A 17,002-nucleotide genomic window follows, 5' to 3' on the forward strand; every position below is an offset into this window, starting at 1 on the left:
GACAACCAGCTCAAATATGAACAAATTATTTTTAAGAAATTACTTCTGAATAAGATGTCATGTTTCAATGAAAATAACTCTAGAGGAAGTCCACTCCATGCAGTTTTGTATATTTCTGGAGACCAACAAGAGATTTCTCTGGGTTCTGAAATAGTAGCTCAACAACCACAAATGTCCTAAAAATAAGAAACACTGCGATGTCAGTAGAATAATAATCATTAATATTAAGCTGGATCTCTCAGCAGGACAGCTATTTTAGACTTAACAGACAGTAAGAAGGTTAAAAAAAAAAAAAAAGTATGCTTTATTTTTCAGTGTTGCTTCCTAAATTCCAGTATGGTGAATTCTTTAAATCAGTGTGTTACATCAGTTGAAAGCACTTTAAGAGACTGGAAATTGCCACAGTTTCTCAGTGTTCAGAGTAATAGCCATTATTACAGCAATGCCACAAAGCAGTGGATGGAGAAAGCAATCTCATAATTATAGCAAACCTCTTCTGAAAGGGTCTGCCTATTTGAATTTTAATGCTGACATAAACAGGAGTAAATTGTTCTCCGCGGGTTACAAATCACTCCTATTAAAAAGATACATGAGAATAACAAATTTTAATTTTTTTTTTTTAAAAAAAAGGCAATTTAAGAGGGCAAATAAAAAGAAGAATGTCAGGAAAGTGATTTTCAGGAACATACTGTTAGCTGTTCTATAGATGTACCTTAATGTATGATGAGGAAAGAATGAAGGAAGTTGAGGGAGGATGCTGAGAGAATCATGTTATTCAAGGCAACGTGGTGAACTTGCATGCTCAGTGCAGGCCAGAACTGGAAATACACATAAATGCTTGAAGAAGAAAGAAAACAACCTGAAGCTTCTGTCTACCTACTGTAGGTAAGAAGTTAACTATTATCAAGTGTTGTTATAGAAACTCCCAGTCCTCATCTTTAGTGAGACTGCAGGAAGGACATGGGAGCCACAGGATTCATTTCCCCATTGATTAGTTTCTGACTGCATTAATAGCCAGTGCTCATTTCCAAAGAATGCTTGTAATATGTGCAATCTGAGACAAATTGAATTCATCACCTATTTCATCACCTATTCTCCATTTTTGAGTAGTGTGCTTTGGGAGGCAGTAACCCTCTGCTTCACACTGATATTTTCATCTGCTGTTTGAAGCAGGTCTTTGTGATGCTTCTTCTAGGGAGGTAAGTGGAAAGGAATCATTTGTAGGGCTTCAACAAGAAAGGAAACAAGGTCAGAAGAGCAGACTGGAATGATGTTCCCAAGCTATTGCTGATAGAAAAACCAGCCCTGAAACAGTTGGTAATGGGAGCCTTGCCCTTGTGCACCACAGTGACATCAAGCACAGCTCTTTTGATAAACGTGGAACATGGTTTCTCTGCTTTTCATAGAAGAACACACAAGAAGTCTCAGGGTAACTAAAACCAGCTGCTGCAGTCATGAATTTTTATGAAGGGCTTTCTGGCAGCCATATTAAATAATGCTTTTAGTCCACATGACTGCTCTCTGAAGTAATTTCTCTAACATTGACTATGCAGATGAATTATTTGTTGTAGCAGAGGCTGCAATTTAAAGTTATTGGTTCCTACAACAAAAAGATCTTCTAATTATTGATGTTTTTTCATTTGCAGTTTCTCTTCCATTCAGGATGATACTGGTAAATAGGAGAATTATTGAAAGGAGGGGGAGAGGGGATGTTCTTTCACTCCTTTGGACTCAGTTTGTAATGCCAGTTTTAACACCAGTTGAAATCTACAGGTTTGGGGCTATCTGAATTCTTCACGTACATTTCTTGTCTGAAACGAGCATCAGCAAGAGCTCACTCTCAGAGGACTGATATCTCAGGAGCTGGACCAGCAATGATCTGACATTTATTTCCCACATGAGCCCACATGAATTCACTGAGCAGTACTTCACCTGTGCACCTTCAAGACTCATGAGGGGAAAGCTACAAGACAAATAGCATAGATGAGTACAGCAAAGTCTTCTCTGTAATGTTTCAGGTGTTCACCACAAACTTCATAGCCTTCTTAAACATCAGAACCCAGAGAAGATCCTTCTCTGATCAGGTTACATAATGAAATCATGGAATGATCACCTATTGGTGATGCAAACTTCACTTATCCTTGTCATCACTATTTTTTTTCAAGAGACTGTGTGCTGGTATAGCTTGGCTCGTTGCTTTGTAGTCTGCGGTCTGCAATTATAGGAGGTGCTTGTAAACACTGCTAACTGCTGAAACTGGATTGAGGATGTATTTTGTATTTATGGCTCTATTTTTGTGAGCACACACAGCTCTAGATGGATTTCACAGTGTTTCTTGCTGGTTCTTCTCTTGTGTGATTGCAGCCCAGCTGTATAGAGCTTAAACAGTGATGAAACGGATTAGTGAAAACTGCACATAATGATCTCTGATTTCCTCCTAGGAGCTGCAGTCTCTCCCACCCCCCTTAATTTATCCACTGTTGTTGCTTTTGTGGCTGAAGTTCATTTTACCCAGTCTATTCTTGTTTATTCGACTTCCTTCTTCCAAGGTGGAATACTTCTTAAAGCTTTTTGTTGTGGGAGAATGCATTTAAGGATAACATTGATCTGTATAAGCAAATACTGTGAGATGAGGTCCATACGCCCCTTCCTGGCCATGCACAGGCAGAGAAAGAGAAGTGAAGGAGATTGTGGAAATCAGCATTGACTGTCAGCAAAAGCAAAAACCCTTTTGGGCTTCCATCACGTGCTTTTGTGTGCTGAAAGAAGCAGAAATTTCTGCATGACTATATGGGATGCCACCTGCTCATCTGGCGTCCCCCAAAGAGTAGTTATTAATTTTGCAGTAGAAAATTCTCTCTTACATCAGTTATCCTAAGCAGTCTGTTTTTATTTCTTAATCTGAATTTAGCCAAGTTCTCCCCTGTGATGGATAAAGGAAGGTGCAGAGCAAGCTCTTAGTCTAGCAATTGGTGTTTATTCCTCAGAAGTAAGTAGAGCAAAGATTGCAGGTGGCTATTTGACTAACGGTAAAAAATCAGTTTTCTGTTGAAAGGGACGTAAATTGAAGTTATTTTGTGGAAAATATTGTATTTAGTTAGAACCATGAAATAGAAACTACTATTTAAAATATATGTATTGTCTGTGATAGAATAGTACATCTGTCCTAGGTCAATGGCAATACAGTGATGAATTTTAAACCTCATTGTGAGCAGGAGGAGGACAGTACCCTTCAGTGCAAATCCCTTTCCTTTCAGCCTTGCCCTACATACCTACATTCATGTGCTCAGACTGAAGTGTGTAAATGTTTAATGAGTCTCTCCTGGGTCAGCTCCTGTTAATGTAAGCGTGTGCATAGCAGCCTGCAGAATTTGAATCTTGGTTTCTGGCAGAGTGCCTGTAGGTTTTAGTATACTATAAGGGGGAAAAAAGAACAAGCTGCCATTGAAAGCTGGTGAACTGACATAGCAGACGAGCTGCAGCCTATCTTGAGTGTAAAAATATGCCCGCTAAACCATATTTAGACAAGCATTTTGAGCATTCACTATTCCTTCAGTTGCAAGAGTGACTGGTTTGAATTCTTTTTTTCTCAAGTAATTGACATTTAAACTGTTTTCAAATGAATATTATTTAATAAAATGAAACACTAAGGAGTTAAATGGATGAGAAGCTTATCCTTACACCAAGTAAGAGATCCAGAGACCATGCTACAAAGGGGGCTGGAGGCTGAAAGACAGATTGCCATCTTGCTTTTTGCTGTTGTTCAAGCTGGAGGAAGGGGCGGCAGCTCCTGGACAGTTTTATTCCGCGGGGCTTTGTGATTCTCCTCACCCCTGGAAACTGCAGGGGACAGCTGGAGACACAGCAGGAAGCTTTCAGTTCAGTGGAGATGGGGAAATGTGCCAGGGTCTGCTTTCTCTCTTGCCTGTGGAAATTCACAAATGAGGAAGCTGCTAGGAGAAGAAAGCGTAGTCTTTGAAATAATTCAGATAAACTTTTCAGGGATTTTCAGCTTCTTACAAATACTCACAGCATAGGAAAGCTATTCCCCTTGTGGCTGCTGGATCCCTTGGTGGTGACAGTTACGAAAATGCAGATGCGTTCTCTGGAACTTGGCAGAAGACACTCACTGAATGCCTTTAACACAGGCCATCAAGCTGCTTTAATCTGTAATAAATCTTCCTTTCCCCCCCCCCCCCCCCCTTGCTGAGCTATAATTGAAGTAACACCTTTGAAGTACTAGCAGTGTTTTCTTAGATTCTTGACATCATTTCACCTGTCTTTTCTGCTAAATTGTAAGCCAGTAGTGGTAGAAAACATTCTAGCTCCCTTCACAAAATAGCAAGCAGAGGGAAATGCAAGTGTGTGTTTTAATCCTATTTGAAAACAAAAGTTGTGGTGTGGGAAGCCTTTGAATCCTTTGTGTGTGCTAATTGTGGGTAGAGATGTCTGAACTCCATCCAAAGACACGTAGAGGGCACTGTCATGTTTACTGAACATCTGGGAGGCACACCAGCTTTCCTGGAAGTCATCTGGTGCAGAAGCTGCTCAGAAGAGGCGCTTTGAGGTCTGTCTGAGAGCCATCACTGCTGCAGGCTAAGAGGATGAATTCCCTACACAAGGGAGTCTGGCATGTTTGGTGTGGTTGGAAGCAATGGAAGAGAGTGGCTTTTGAGCTGGGGGGCACTCTGCTGCGTCAGGCAGGATCTAAATAACAGAGAAGTCAGTGCACAGGAGAAATAAACCATGTGCCAGCATGAGCTTTAAGCAAACAAGGCTGGATCATTTCCTCATTTTGATAATCTTTTAAAATCGAGACAGTTTTGTTCTCACTACATTTGCAGCATGAGGCTCTACTCCAGCTCGCCATTCCAGGCAGGGTTTATGTATGCTGGAAAACGCAGAAGAAGGGATGGTTTATTATTATTCCAACTCTAAACCTGTGCCAGACTGTTAATGTCTTGATGCTTATTCAAGTGTCAGGGAGGGCTGACAGATGTCAGAGTAAATGGGAGTCTGTCAATGAGGAAATGACTTACTATTCACAGGGTGATGGCTGCAGGCTGTCAGGTGGGATGGAGAGGATGGCAGCTGAAAGAAGAAAAGGGTGGAGGCAAGAGTGGGTGAGGATGGAAATGGTTCCTTGTCTGGTGAGTCAGGGAAAGCCTCCAGCAACAGCAACCCTAAATCAGTACTAAACAAAAATAAAGATCCTAATATCCAGCCTTGGAACAACGCTAGTAAAGGAGGGGCTTGGGGCTTTTAAAAACCAGGGTGTGTGGTGGTGACAAAGAATCATTTGCATCCAACAAGAGAGAGTCAGATAGCATTTGGTATTCCAACTTCTCCTGTATTCATACTCCATCTGTGTATCATCAGACAAGGTCCTGGAGGAGAGCTATTTCCAACAGTTTAAAAATCTAATAATTGCCCTTAGAAAAAGTTTCTTCATCTTTAGGACAAAGCAGAGTACCAGTGAGAGGATTTATTTGTAAGATACATTGGGGGAAGTTTTATCCAAAGAAACAGGAAATCTAGTTGACGCTGGACCATTTATTCACTTGGGGTTAGTTAAATGCAAGCCATCAATAATGCAAGTGGCAGCAGTGAATCAACAGCTTAGGAGGTAACAAATCAGATCTAAGCCAGACAAAGCTGGAATTACTTTGTGTGCCTCCTGTGTTAGCATACAAGGGACATCAGGAACTTGTGATACAACCGGCATTGTGCTGTACTCTTTTTGATGGTTTCAGACTTGTAAAGCAGCCCTAACAATTTATACTCACTTGTATACTGTGAGTATACAAGTGAAGTTATACTCACTTGAAAGGATATGAAGCCATTTTCTCCTCCTATATTTTTAAATAAGCTAACTCTTCACATTTTTCATAGCAACCAGTGGCTTCTCATTGTATTAACATCAACACAGTACAGAATTTGATAGGTTTGTGCTCTGCTTTGGTCATCCTGGCAGAGCCTTTCCAAGAAGCACTGAGATCCATTAACGATGGATTTGAGAGTCTACCTGGCCTCTCCTGAAGCCTGTTGTCACAAAACACATTATATAGTTAATGTATATACCTAAGAAAGTCTGTAAGAAGGAATATTTTTAATTAAATCATAAAAAAGCAGATAAGACACTGATTAAAACCTCCTTTGTCATACCATAGAAGTGTATGCTTAGTTTCAATTTTGAAGGCAAGGTTTAAGTGATCTGCTGGGCTTAGCGCCCCCCCCCCCCCCCCCGCCCCCCGCCCCGGAATGCAAAGATGTACATCGTAAATGAAACCTGAAGCAGTTTTTTGTAAACCAAAATGAGAGGTTTGGTGTCAGGTTCTGCAAATGCATTCTACTGGTGCAGATGTCTCAACAGTTTCAGCAGGAGTTCTGAGCGTGGATTTAAATGCGTGTGCTGATACTGCCAGATTAGTGCTTACTTTTGAATTTGAGATAAATGAATTCAAACTCTAAATCTTTTCATAAGTCTGCATCGAGAATATGCTGTGTATGGGATTCTGCTGAGCATTTTTAAATTGTCGAATGCATATTATGCACTGACTTCTCTGCAGTGAGTTAAATGCTACTTTTCATTTACTTTGACCTTCCTCTCATTTAAAACCACAGGTTAGTTTTGGCAAGTGTTAATAGCTATTAAATGACTGGTGATCTGTTTTTAATAAGATCCTAGTTCAAGTTCAATATGAACAAACACATGGCTTAAATGAAACCTGATGTCTTCCTGCTCCATGCAGGGAAGTGCTGCAAACCACAGGGCAGAGATTGAGACATTTACACAGCAGCAAGCGTTAAAATATAAAAAGAACGGACATCAACCATTTTCTCTTCCTTCTTTGATGGTTCCTTTGGAGCTGAAGCAGGCAGCCAGCAGCTGAGCTGATTGTTTCATATTGTGCACACAGTGGAAGTTAGTCCACAACAGGGAATGCGCAGAGTTAAAACATCTCAGTATTTACTACCAGCATTTCCAGGCATGGCGTTTTTTTCTGAAGTTTCATTTCCTCACATCATACGATGTCATGAAATTACTATTAGATTTTATTCATTTTTTTCCCCCTGTTCTCTATGCTGTTTGATTCTCGTGCCTTGGAGAAACACTAGATAGTTTCAGAGAATATGTTGATATGAGGCTTATCAGCTGAGCTGTCAGTCATCAGAAAAGTAACCTAAATTATCTTGAAAAAATACATTTCCATTCTATTCAAGCATTGAAATTTTGGGAGTTAGACTCTGCCTTCTAAGGCAATTGTTATCAGCACTGGTGAGTGAACCCACTTTCTGGAGTGGGTCAGGAGGCTGGTTACCATTGGCCTGTGTGGAAGTTTTTGCTTGCTTAGGGATTAGCAATGATTGTTAGACACAATAATTTCTTCACTCCTAAAATGTCAGTTGTTTGAAGCAAAACATTTAGTTTTCACATTGTTGTCACGTTCCCTTTAAAAATACATTTTTACAGTAATAATAACAGTGGAGATAAGATGAGACTTTGGATCAGGTTTTTTAATAAGCCCATGGGCAATGAAGAGGTTGGATTTACAATGTGACTTTGTGGTATATTTCCACAGCGTTGGAGGGGTCAGTGTTAAAGCCCAATATAAACACCAGCTTTGATACCAGCAGATCCAGCTGTGGACTCAGGTCTTTGTTGCAGGAGAACATAGAACAGCAATTGCATTTAGTGTGTATTGACCTAATTTAATTCACTCCCATTTAGGGTGGGTTTGTTTTTTTAGTTTTTGTTTGAGATTGATTTCCTTAATGCATTGCTGCTATAACCAGTACCTTGTAAAAATAGTAAGCACAAATAAGTACAGCATTAGAGCAATCCAGATTGGGCATGCCCTGTGCTTGGCATGTTGACTCGTAATTGTGTTTCTCTCACCTCCTGCAATTTGTGACCTCCTCTGAACTCTTGCCAAGTTATTCATAACCGCCTGCACTGCTGCAGGCCAGCAGACAAACTACATTAGTTGCCCAATGCTGTAGCATTTGCCAGTTTTGCAGCAGCGCTGATTCATTGGCACTGCACTGGCTCCTCACATCTCCCCTTGGGCAGCCATCTCCACTGGCAAGCCCACACTCTACCTCAGAAGAGTATTTCTGCTTAAAGTCAAAGGTTGTGTCTTAAAATATAGGAGAGGAGGGGGAGAGAAAATCAGTGTGTCGTTTATGAGCAAGGCAAAAGGAGAAATGGGAAATCCTTTATCTGGGTGAAATCTAGATCTTTTTCTCAGAGATTTCTTGTACATGTGCCAACAAGTGCTGGCTGGTGAAGAGATTGGTAAGGCAAGAAAGAATGAAGCAAGATGATTAAATAGTGTATTGCACTGGGAAACCTGTTACAGACAGGAAATGGAGCTGGGACTACTACTGGGCTCTGCTCTAGCTCAGGAGGGATAGTTAGCACCAATCCCTGACATTTGTCACACTGGGAAAAGGACAAAGCAATGTGTGTGACTGCTAGGGCCTCTGACTTGACCTTGTGTCATCTGCAGAAATTATTCTCCAGTGTCATTTTGTTGTATCACATGGTGACGCTGCACAGAGGGTCAGGATGGGTGTTGGTGCAAATCCTGAAGTTCAGGATGTGCACGTCATTTCTTGAATGCTCTGGGGAGCCGCAAGCATATCTGCCAAGCCCCAGTTTCAGAAGGTGATTGGTACAGGGGTCCCTTTACTATCAGTTAGCTTACCACCTCAATTATTTTAAAAACTGACTTTCAAAGTATTTCCTTCTAGAAAAATGAGTTTATCAGAAGTGTGACTCTACTTGCTACATCTACTTGTACATAGCTTCATATGTAAATGGTCCAGCTTATGCTACCCGCCTGGAAGATGCTGGGCAAGCCCAATCCTCTCAGGCCGTGGGGACAGCGCGAGAAACAGGTCAGCTTCCAGCGCAGCAGCCAAGGCGCTGCAGCATCCCTCACCCTCCCCTCGCTCCCCCGTGTCCCTCCCTCCGCACCGCCGGGCTGCGCTCCGCCCGCAGGCGCCGGGGCGAGGTCTGCACCGCTCCGCCTCCTCTGCTCCGCCTCCAGCCGGCCCCGCTGCCGCTGGAGCGTGGTGTCTGCTCGAGAGAGAAGCGCAGCGGTGCCGGAGCGCCGGTGGACGCCTGCGGGTAGGTCTGGAGCTCTGTGTATATGTGTGTCTTTGTGGTGCGGGTGGGACACGGTGCTGCGGTAGGTGGGGGCTGGAGGCGAGACCCGGCTCTTTGTGAAAACAAGTAGAAAGTGTTGGTGGATCAGGTGCTGGTTGACCAGGGGTTGGTGTATCGGGAGCTGGAGTCCCTTCAGAAAGGAATGAGTGCTGAAAACCTGGAAGTTTCCTTTCATACGCTCATTTACCTGGTGGTGAAGGCAGGAAGGTGTTGTGCATGGATTACGTTGTTAATTGGTGCTATGAGTGTCATCTTAGGATTTTAGAGCTGACAGTATCAAGCAGGTGGATTCTTCACTGTGTTTTACTACTTGGGCTCTTCAGTTTTGATGTTCCCTTTGGAAAAATTGCTACCAAGCTTCATGCTTAAAACTTAGTAGAACTGGTGCCCTCTGATCAGCTGTGGAAGAGTTCTGTAGCATTTGGGGCTGAAGATGCTGTCTCTGCTGATGGTAGGGATGCTTTGTGGCTCTCAGCTTTCCTGAGCACCAGGCACTAGGTGTCGCAGAGAGTAGAGGCATAAGAACCACACGGTTCCTGCTGCAGAGCTTTTCTTTCTGAAGTGGAGGGCTTTAAAGTTTATCTTTCTTTAGGGTCGTAGAGTCATTACGGTTGCAAAGGGTCTCAGTAAGATAATTTAGTCCAGCCATCGAACCATCATGAGTTTGCAGTCAGTTTGTGCTGCAGTGCTGGAGCAGTGTTTGTTTGAGCTGTTCTGATTTTAACAGTCATCACGGGTAGAAAATGTGGTGGGAGTTCTGTGTGATAACTTAGAAACAGATGAGTTTGTGGTAGCACAGTCTTGGCGTGGGCGTGTTCTTCTCACTGCATCCCTGTTCATTCTGTAGAGCTCCCATCATTTGTTGTGATCCTTCTCACCCATTTGGAGAGATTAGTGTCAGAGCTTCAGCTCTGAGCTGTCAGAGAAGATTTAGTTTAAAGTACAGTCTTGACAAGGCAGCCATTGGCTTCTGGAGGTAAAGATGATCTAAGCTGTTTATTTATTTGTATCTTCATGCAGTGTTACTAAATGAAAAACTAACTCTGTTTAACTCAACATATTTCTATTTTCTTCACTCTACTGTTTTTTGCTGTTCATTTGGACGGTACAGCAAAAATGTTCTCTGCTGGAATGGAGCAGATGTGTTTATATGACAGAGGCAGAAACTTCCTCCTGCTGCTACTGTAGAATCCTTTCCAAAACGTTGGTGGGTATGCAGGTGTACTCTGCATGCACTGGCATGTGTTTTTGCTTGGTGTGGTTTTGTGGGACTGAGCCACATCACCTAAAATCACTTGGCTACAAAATAAGCTTTGCTAACAGAAGTTCCAGAGTGCATTTTGCAGCTGCAGCAGAGAAAATCTATGGCTTATTTATTGGGTATGGTGGCGATGGATTGAGGGTTGGACTAAATGATCTTGGAGGTCTTTTCTAACCTTAATGATTCTGTACATCTCTGAATTAGGAAATATTTCTTCTCCAAAAGAGTGGTGAAGTATTGGCACAGGCTGCCCAGGGAAGCCATAGAGCCACCATCCCTAGAGGTGTTCAAGAGCCTTGGAGATGTGGCACTGAGGGACATGCCATGGCTAGTGGGCATGGTAGGGACTGGATGATCTGAGAGGTCTTTTCCACTCTTAACGATTCTGTGATTTACAACCAGGAGGCTAAGGCTACCTCCAGCCAAAAGCTAATGTTAATGTCTCCTCTATTATAGCTGCTTTGAGAAAAAGCATTAAAGAATCCAAATCCCTACTTTGTGAAACATGTGTGGGTTGTGCTTAATGTGCTGACAGGATCATGAAAACAACAGAGCTCAGTTTTCCTAGGTGGCCCTAAAATAGCAGAACATGACTCAGATCCACGTGCTCAAAATACTTTGGTTTTGATTCATTGAAACGCATTTTCTCTCCAGAGTAAAATGTTCCCTATGTCACCTGCCCCTCCCATGGGCCCAGGTGTACTGCTTACACCTTGTCACATTTGACAAAAGGGCCAGAAATACCAGGTCACACACCAATGAAGAGAGGAGCTTGGGACGCTGTGAGTTGTTGGCATTCAGTGCATCGAAGCATTGAGATTCATAACCAATAAGACAGAGGATAAATATGCTTGAGTCAGGTTTGGGAATGGGATATTTTTGGAGATAATTGCTCTCACTAGGTACCAGGCCAGGTACTTTCTGCTTGGAAGCAGCAAGCTGACCTGACGGCACCTGCCTGCCCATCAGGGCTGTGAGTTGATCCTCCCTTACACATTCTTCAGAGATTGGAAAGCTCTTAACCTGTGTTTATGAGCATCCTTTCACAACACAAGCTGGTGTGTGTTTGCTAAATGCCGTATCTATTGTGTGTTGACCTGAAAGGTAAAAACCTTTCAAAAGCAAGGTAACAGCGGGTTGGTTGCGGAGCCCAAGGGTCCTCCTCCTACTGAGACCCATCTCTGCTCTAAAAATCTCTGATTGATATCCAGCTAAGATACTGGGGTATCAGGCAAGTACCACTGACTTGATGAAGAACTGTTTTTGCTCTTAACTGTCAGAGTAAGACCATCCCTTTTTATCTTAAGTCTACACTTTGTTTGCTTGTTTGTCTTTGTAACCTGCAGAAACTATGCACATTGCTTCAACCAACAATAGGTCTTTAACTGCCAGTAAAAATTCTGCATCATTCATGGAAACATCAGCTGTCACTCAATTCAAAACCAGAGATTACTTGAATCTCTTGCCTCAAACCAGCATCTAAATGGGAAAGTGATATTTGATGATGAGGTTTTAGTTAGAACCAGTTAAATAAATTTAAATACATACTGTTATTTAGCATGATTAGAACTTGCAAATTACAGCCTGGCTGTCTGTTGTAATTATGAAAGGGGATGGTATTCTCTTCTTAAGCATGCTGTAGGTTTTGCCATAAGACCAAGCATGAATGTCTGCAAACAGCTTTTACATTCAAAATATGTTGTGGTGATGGGTTGGACTTGATGATCTTAGTGGTCTTTTCAAACCTTAATGATTCCATGATTCTGTGATGTTTTGATGAGGTTGAGGAAGGAATCATGTCAAGAGAGCTTCATGCTCATGGATAGGACTGTGCTCATGGTATTGATGTGGTGTGATGCACCTTCTGTGCCCTTTTGAAAAAAGATCTTGGAACTTAATGAAAGGAGGTAACCCCACACTAATCCCTCTTTGTACTGTCAAGGAGAGGAATGTGGTAATGAGAAACCAAGGGACTCTACTAAAGCCACGTGAGGGGTTTTTAGCAGAGTCAGAAGGAGATCCAGGCTCTCAGCTGCTAGGTCTGAGCACTGGAATGATGTTTTTTGTGGTTGGCTGTGGACGTGTATGTAAACAGTTAAAAAGCACATTACCATTGTGAGCTGGTTCAGATCCACTTTCTGCCACTGATTCTTTCAGATTAAAGTCTGTTTTCTTGGCCTTGGTCATATGAGGTGGGTGATGCTTGTGGAGGCTCATGTGCTCATCACAACAAATGGATCATATCTCTCAATGCTAGCAAAGGCTGTTGGGAAAGCCACTCCCAACTCCATCAACAACACCAATTTTCTGTTTCTTCACTTACATGAAGAACAGTGCAGAGGCTGAGTTGGAAGCTTGTGGGAGGCACAAAGCGTGGTATGGAAATGATGGAGAGTCGGAGCTCTGATTCACTGGTGGGGATGGCATAGCACGGATGGCATCAGCTCCCAGCTGGCCACCCCACCCCACTCTCCGTTCCTTGACAGCTGAGCCACTGTGAATCACCTGCTGAATCACTGTTTTCAACGTGATGTTTTGAAGAAAATCATCGCTGCTGTTGGTTCGCCTTAAAACTCCTGACTGCAAGCTGCACGAGTTCATCAGCTGATGGGGAGCCGCTCAGCTGGTGGATAGCTGCTCCAACCCATAGAGCCGTAGGGAGCTGGCGGAGGGAGCCCAACGGAGCTGTTGTGCTGCTGCCTGCTTGCAGAGGTGGGGTTCATGGGTGTGCTTCTTCTCCTTGGTGCTTAGATTTTTACAGCTGTAATTTTCAGTAGCCCAAATAGAACATATAGCAATACTCTACTTCTCTGGGCAAAATTAATGCACATCTGAAAACCTCACTCAGCTTCAGCAAGTAAAAGGAAGCAGAAGGCTTTAGTTTTCTTTGCATTAAGTATGCTTGTGCTCTTATTTCAAAGCTCTGAGTTTTGCCGTCAGCATTTCCAGCTGATTTCTTAATGCTCTCTGTTGGATAGCCAATAAACTGTCTATTTTGCTTGATATGTGACTGAATTAAATGTAACTCTTAGGACTGAGGCATACCCAGCTTGCGCATTGGTTTGGTTTTAAAGAAAGTGCTTGGAGCAAAGTCTATTAACAATTTTTTCTAAAGGAAATAAATCTTAGGACATTAAAAAAAAAGCCAGCATTGGTTGTCTACTGAAACTTCTTTGCTTTCAGTTCAGCTGTCTGCTCGTAAATTTGGGTAGGAAGGAGTAGCTTCGTGTGTTGTCTGCTGCTAAAGATGGGTGGTATTTCACGGCATGCTTTGGCCGGTCTGATGCCTTTGTGCGTGCTTTTCCATTTAATTCATTCTGAATCACTTGAGCTTTACAGGAATCACCATGGAGTGTGCAGTGGACTGAACTTTTGTAGACTCTTTAGAGGCTTGTGACATATAATTCCTGCTGTGTGGATCCATCTTGCTGCTGATAACAGAGACTTGTGTGGCTCGTGTTTTAAACCTCTACTTTGACACAGGAAAAATAGCAGAATGTGGGGTTGTCGAAGAGATTTACAGATTGAAACAAACTTATCAATGGCAGAATCAATTTTGTCATGAAGAAAAATGTTAAAGGGGCTCATATTGCTTTTTCTGCCCTTCGAAAGCAGAGCACTGGTAAAAGATGGAAGAGGGACTGGTCCTTGAGGTGTGGACCTTCAGCATGTCAGCATCAGGAAGAGCTTTTTTATTATCTCCCATTTTATATCCTTGCAGACTGAGAAATTCAAAGAACGCTTAATGCTCCTAGAATATTGGAACTTCAGTTTCGAGTGACTCAGGCTCTGCCTAATTACTGTGCCAAAGTTCTCATACATGAGCTATCAGTCAGCAGCAATGCATCTGACCTTCCCACATATCAGCTGGCTCTATTTTTAAAAAGAATGAATAAAGCATTCCTTTCCGCATTCAGGAGGAAAATGCCTTTTATTGCAATCCACTTCCTGGTCTGTTTTGTTTTTTATACTTAATGACGTTTTCATTTGCAGCCTATTGTTGGCTCGGCAGCTATTTTGAGAGCTTCACAAAATTGTTCACCCTCTGTGGTTTTGGTGTAGACAAAGAAGGGGCTCAAAGCTCAGTCTGGTTTCTTGTGCCATCCTCTCTGCCTCTTACAGGATATAGCTAATTAGAAGTGTTTCTGCAATATTCCTTGGGAGAACAACAATGAAGGAGCTGTAAGTTGAAGTTAGAACTGTACAACAAACCAAAGATACGTCGGGGAAGAGCTGCAGGAAACAAAGTTTGAGCAAGAACAGTTCCCCAGTGGTTTCTGTGAGTAAGGTGTGTGAAATGCTGATGGAGGAGTTTTCAGAGTTCTTATCTTTGTAACTGTCTGAGCTGTAGGATTTCACTTCACCTTTCAGATCCTTTGTAAACAGAGCAAACACACCCAGGATCTATGGAATGCGAAGGGTGGCCTCTGTGTGTGGTATGCTTTGTTCTGGGGAGCCCAGAATCAGTGTATAAAAAGCAGCACAATTTTCACCAACTCTTTAGAAATACTTATGTATGAATGTTGCTGCTGAACTCCTAAACCATACTTCATTCCTATACCTTGCACCAAGGCTTATTCCTTCTTGCTCGTGCTTTCCCATCTTAGTGCAGGATGTTAAGATTCATCATCCTTTGCTTTGCTGTAGCCCAAGTTTATAACGATCTCCTTTAAGAACAGCCGGGGGACTGTAATCCTTCTGTATGTGTGGTTTGGGGTTTCTGACACGTATGGCAGAGCAGCGCTGTGGGGATGTGATTGCACGTTTGAGGTTAGTGCTGTGTGTATAAGGAGGTGTGCTTCAGTCACATAACAAATGCTGTTTGAAGTCAGTGTGATCTTGGACCTTAACGTCCAGGATCTCACATTCTCTGTAATGATACCAACTGCGGAAACGAAAGTTTTATTTCTCTTTCCACAATGCATGGTTACTGTCACAGGAGAGCATTGCTTGTAGAGCCAGGAAATTATTCCACTGCTCTTTCCTTCAAATCAGATCAAGTTGGAATTGAATAATAACTTTAAAAAGCAACACTTGTTTCCTTTTTAAAAAGAGAGGTGAAAAATAAGTGTTTTGCATGTTAGAAATAGCCAAATGCTATCTCTAATATGAAGTTCCCATTTTAACTCTCAGGATGTTTTTCACTCAAATCATTTTTTCTTTCTGATTGTCTAATTGCTGCTTGTCAGATAGTGTATTGTTGTGGTTCACCAAACTTTTCAGGTCCTAAGATATATGTGCTGTATACACCAGGACTTTGTGGACCAGATTCAGTTATTTCAGTTCCACTCAAACTACTCTGAAGGCAGAGTTGGTGCTATGGTTTTAACTCCTGAGCTCCTTAGAACTGAGCGCACTGCTTTGTATCTTCACCTCCCTATGAGAGGCAGCAAAAGGGTCCAGGTACTTGAGGAACCCTGCTGGCCAACCACATGTGTTGTATGAATCATCCCATTGGCTGTGCTATATTTATCTCTGTCACGCTTTGATATCATCCTTTTTCATCACATAGAGAACATGTCCTGGCTCTTGTTCACTTACAAGTGAAATGCTCAGAGTCCAAACCTGGGTCATACAGAACATCTTTTCCATCGTACAGCCTGGCATCTCACTGAGACAGAACTGAGCCATCTCCATCAAGCAGCTTTCAGAAATAGACAGCAAGCAAGTAAGTCAATATATGCCTTGCAGAGCCATCTTTTTGGAATGTTATTTTAGTGTTAAGAATCAGGATATCTATAAATGACGTAAGGATATTGTTCTTTTCTCTGGATTCAGACAGTATGAAACTCACTGTGCCTCAAATGCAGTTTTGTCTGGAAAAAAGATCTGTGTAGTTCTGGGAGTAATTGTTGTACTAAGAGTTAGAGGACTGCAAGCTTCAAAAAGATTTCATCCCTTCTGGAATTAGTTCTTAGAACTAAGCACTGCCTGCTGATTTCATGCAGAAAACCTGGTGTTTTAATGAGGAGTGATATATACTGTGCATGTGGGCAAAAAGTTAGAGAAGACCTTTCTGTGATTCTCACTTGTTTGGGTTTTTGCCATGGTGGAAATTAGTGATATGGTAGAAGTGGGGGCCTTTCCCCAAATGATTTATCAGCACAACCTTTGACGAAGTCAGATAATACCTAACTATATGCTGGCCGGTGATCGTTATATAAAATTATAAAACCATAGAATCATTTGAGTTGGAAAGGACCCTTAAAAGCCACCTAGTCCGATTCCCCTGCAATGAACAGGGACACCTGTGGCTACATCAGGTGCTCAGAGCCCATCCAACCTGACCTTTTGTGTCTCTAGGGATGGGGCTTTGACCATCTCTCTGGGCAGCCTGTTTCAGTGTCTTGTACTGTAAAACATTTCTTCCTTATATCCAATCTGAATCTCCCCTCTTTAAATTAGAAACCATTTCCCCTTGTCTTATCACGACAGATGCTGCTGAAGTGTTCCTTTCCTGGTCAGTCTTGCACCTTGCTCTCTTACACTGTAGAGTGTGTATTTCCTTTATATTTTGTTCATATGATTTACTTCTCCCCAGTTCATCAGGCTGGCAGGAACTGAAT

At 42.3% G+C, this 17,002-nt stretch overlaps 1 protein-coding gene across 6 annotated transcripts in view; it reads left to right on the top strand.

Moving 5' to 3' along the window:
• RASGEF1B (RasGEF domain family member 1B) overlaps window positions 1-17,002 on the top strand; it is a 96,968-nt gene that overhangs the window by 64,447 nt on the left and 15,519 nt on the right. Inside the window, exons 1-2 of one of the 6 annotated variants that reach the window (XM_015861796.3) lie at window positions 9,049-9,136; window positions 12,923-13,148. The exons of 2 other annotated variants lie outside the window; for them this stretch is intronic. Coding sequence is in view for 1 of the 4 variants with exons in the window: in XM_085546695.1 (XP_085402821.1) it covers window positions 10,326-10,382 (57 nt within the window). In the remaining 3 variants the exon portion in view is untranslated. Of the gene's footprint in view, window positions 1-9,048; window positions 10,383-12,922; window positions 13,149-15,966; window positions 16,105-17,002 lie in introns of those variants that run through there. 3 more of the 6 variants (XM_085546695.1, XM_015861794.3, XM_015861799.3) reach the window with 3 other exon arrangements.

Source organism: Coturnix japonica, chromosome 4 (genome assembly GCF_054131305.1).
Source record: "Coturnix japonica strain WE chromosome 4, WE-NBRP24, whole genome shotgun sequence".
Lineage (NCBI taxonomy): Eukaryota > Metazoa > Chordata > Aves > Galliformes > Phasianidae > Coturnix > Coturnix japonica.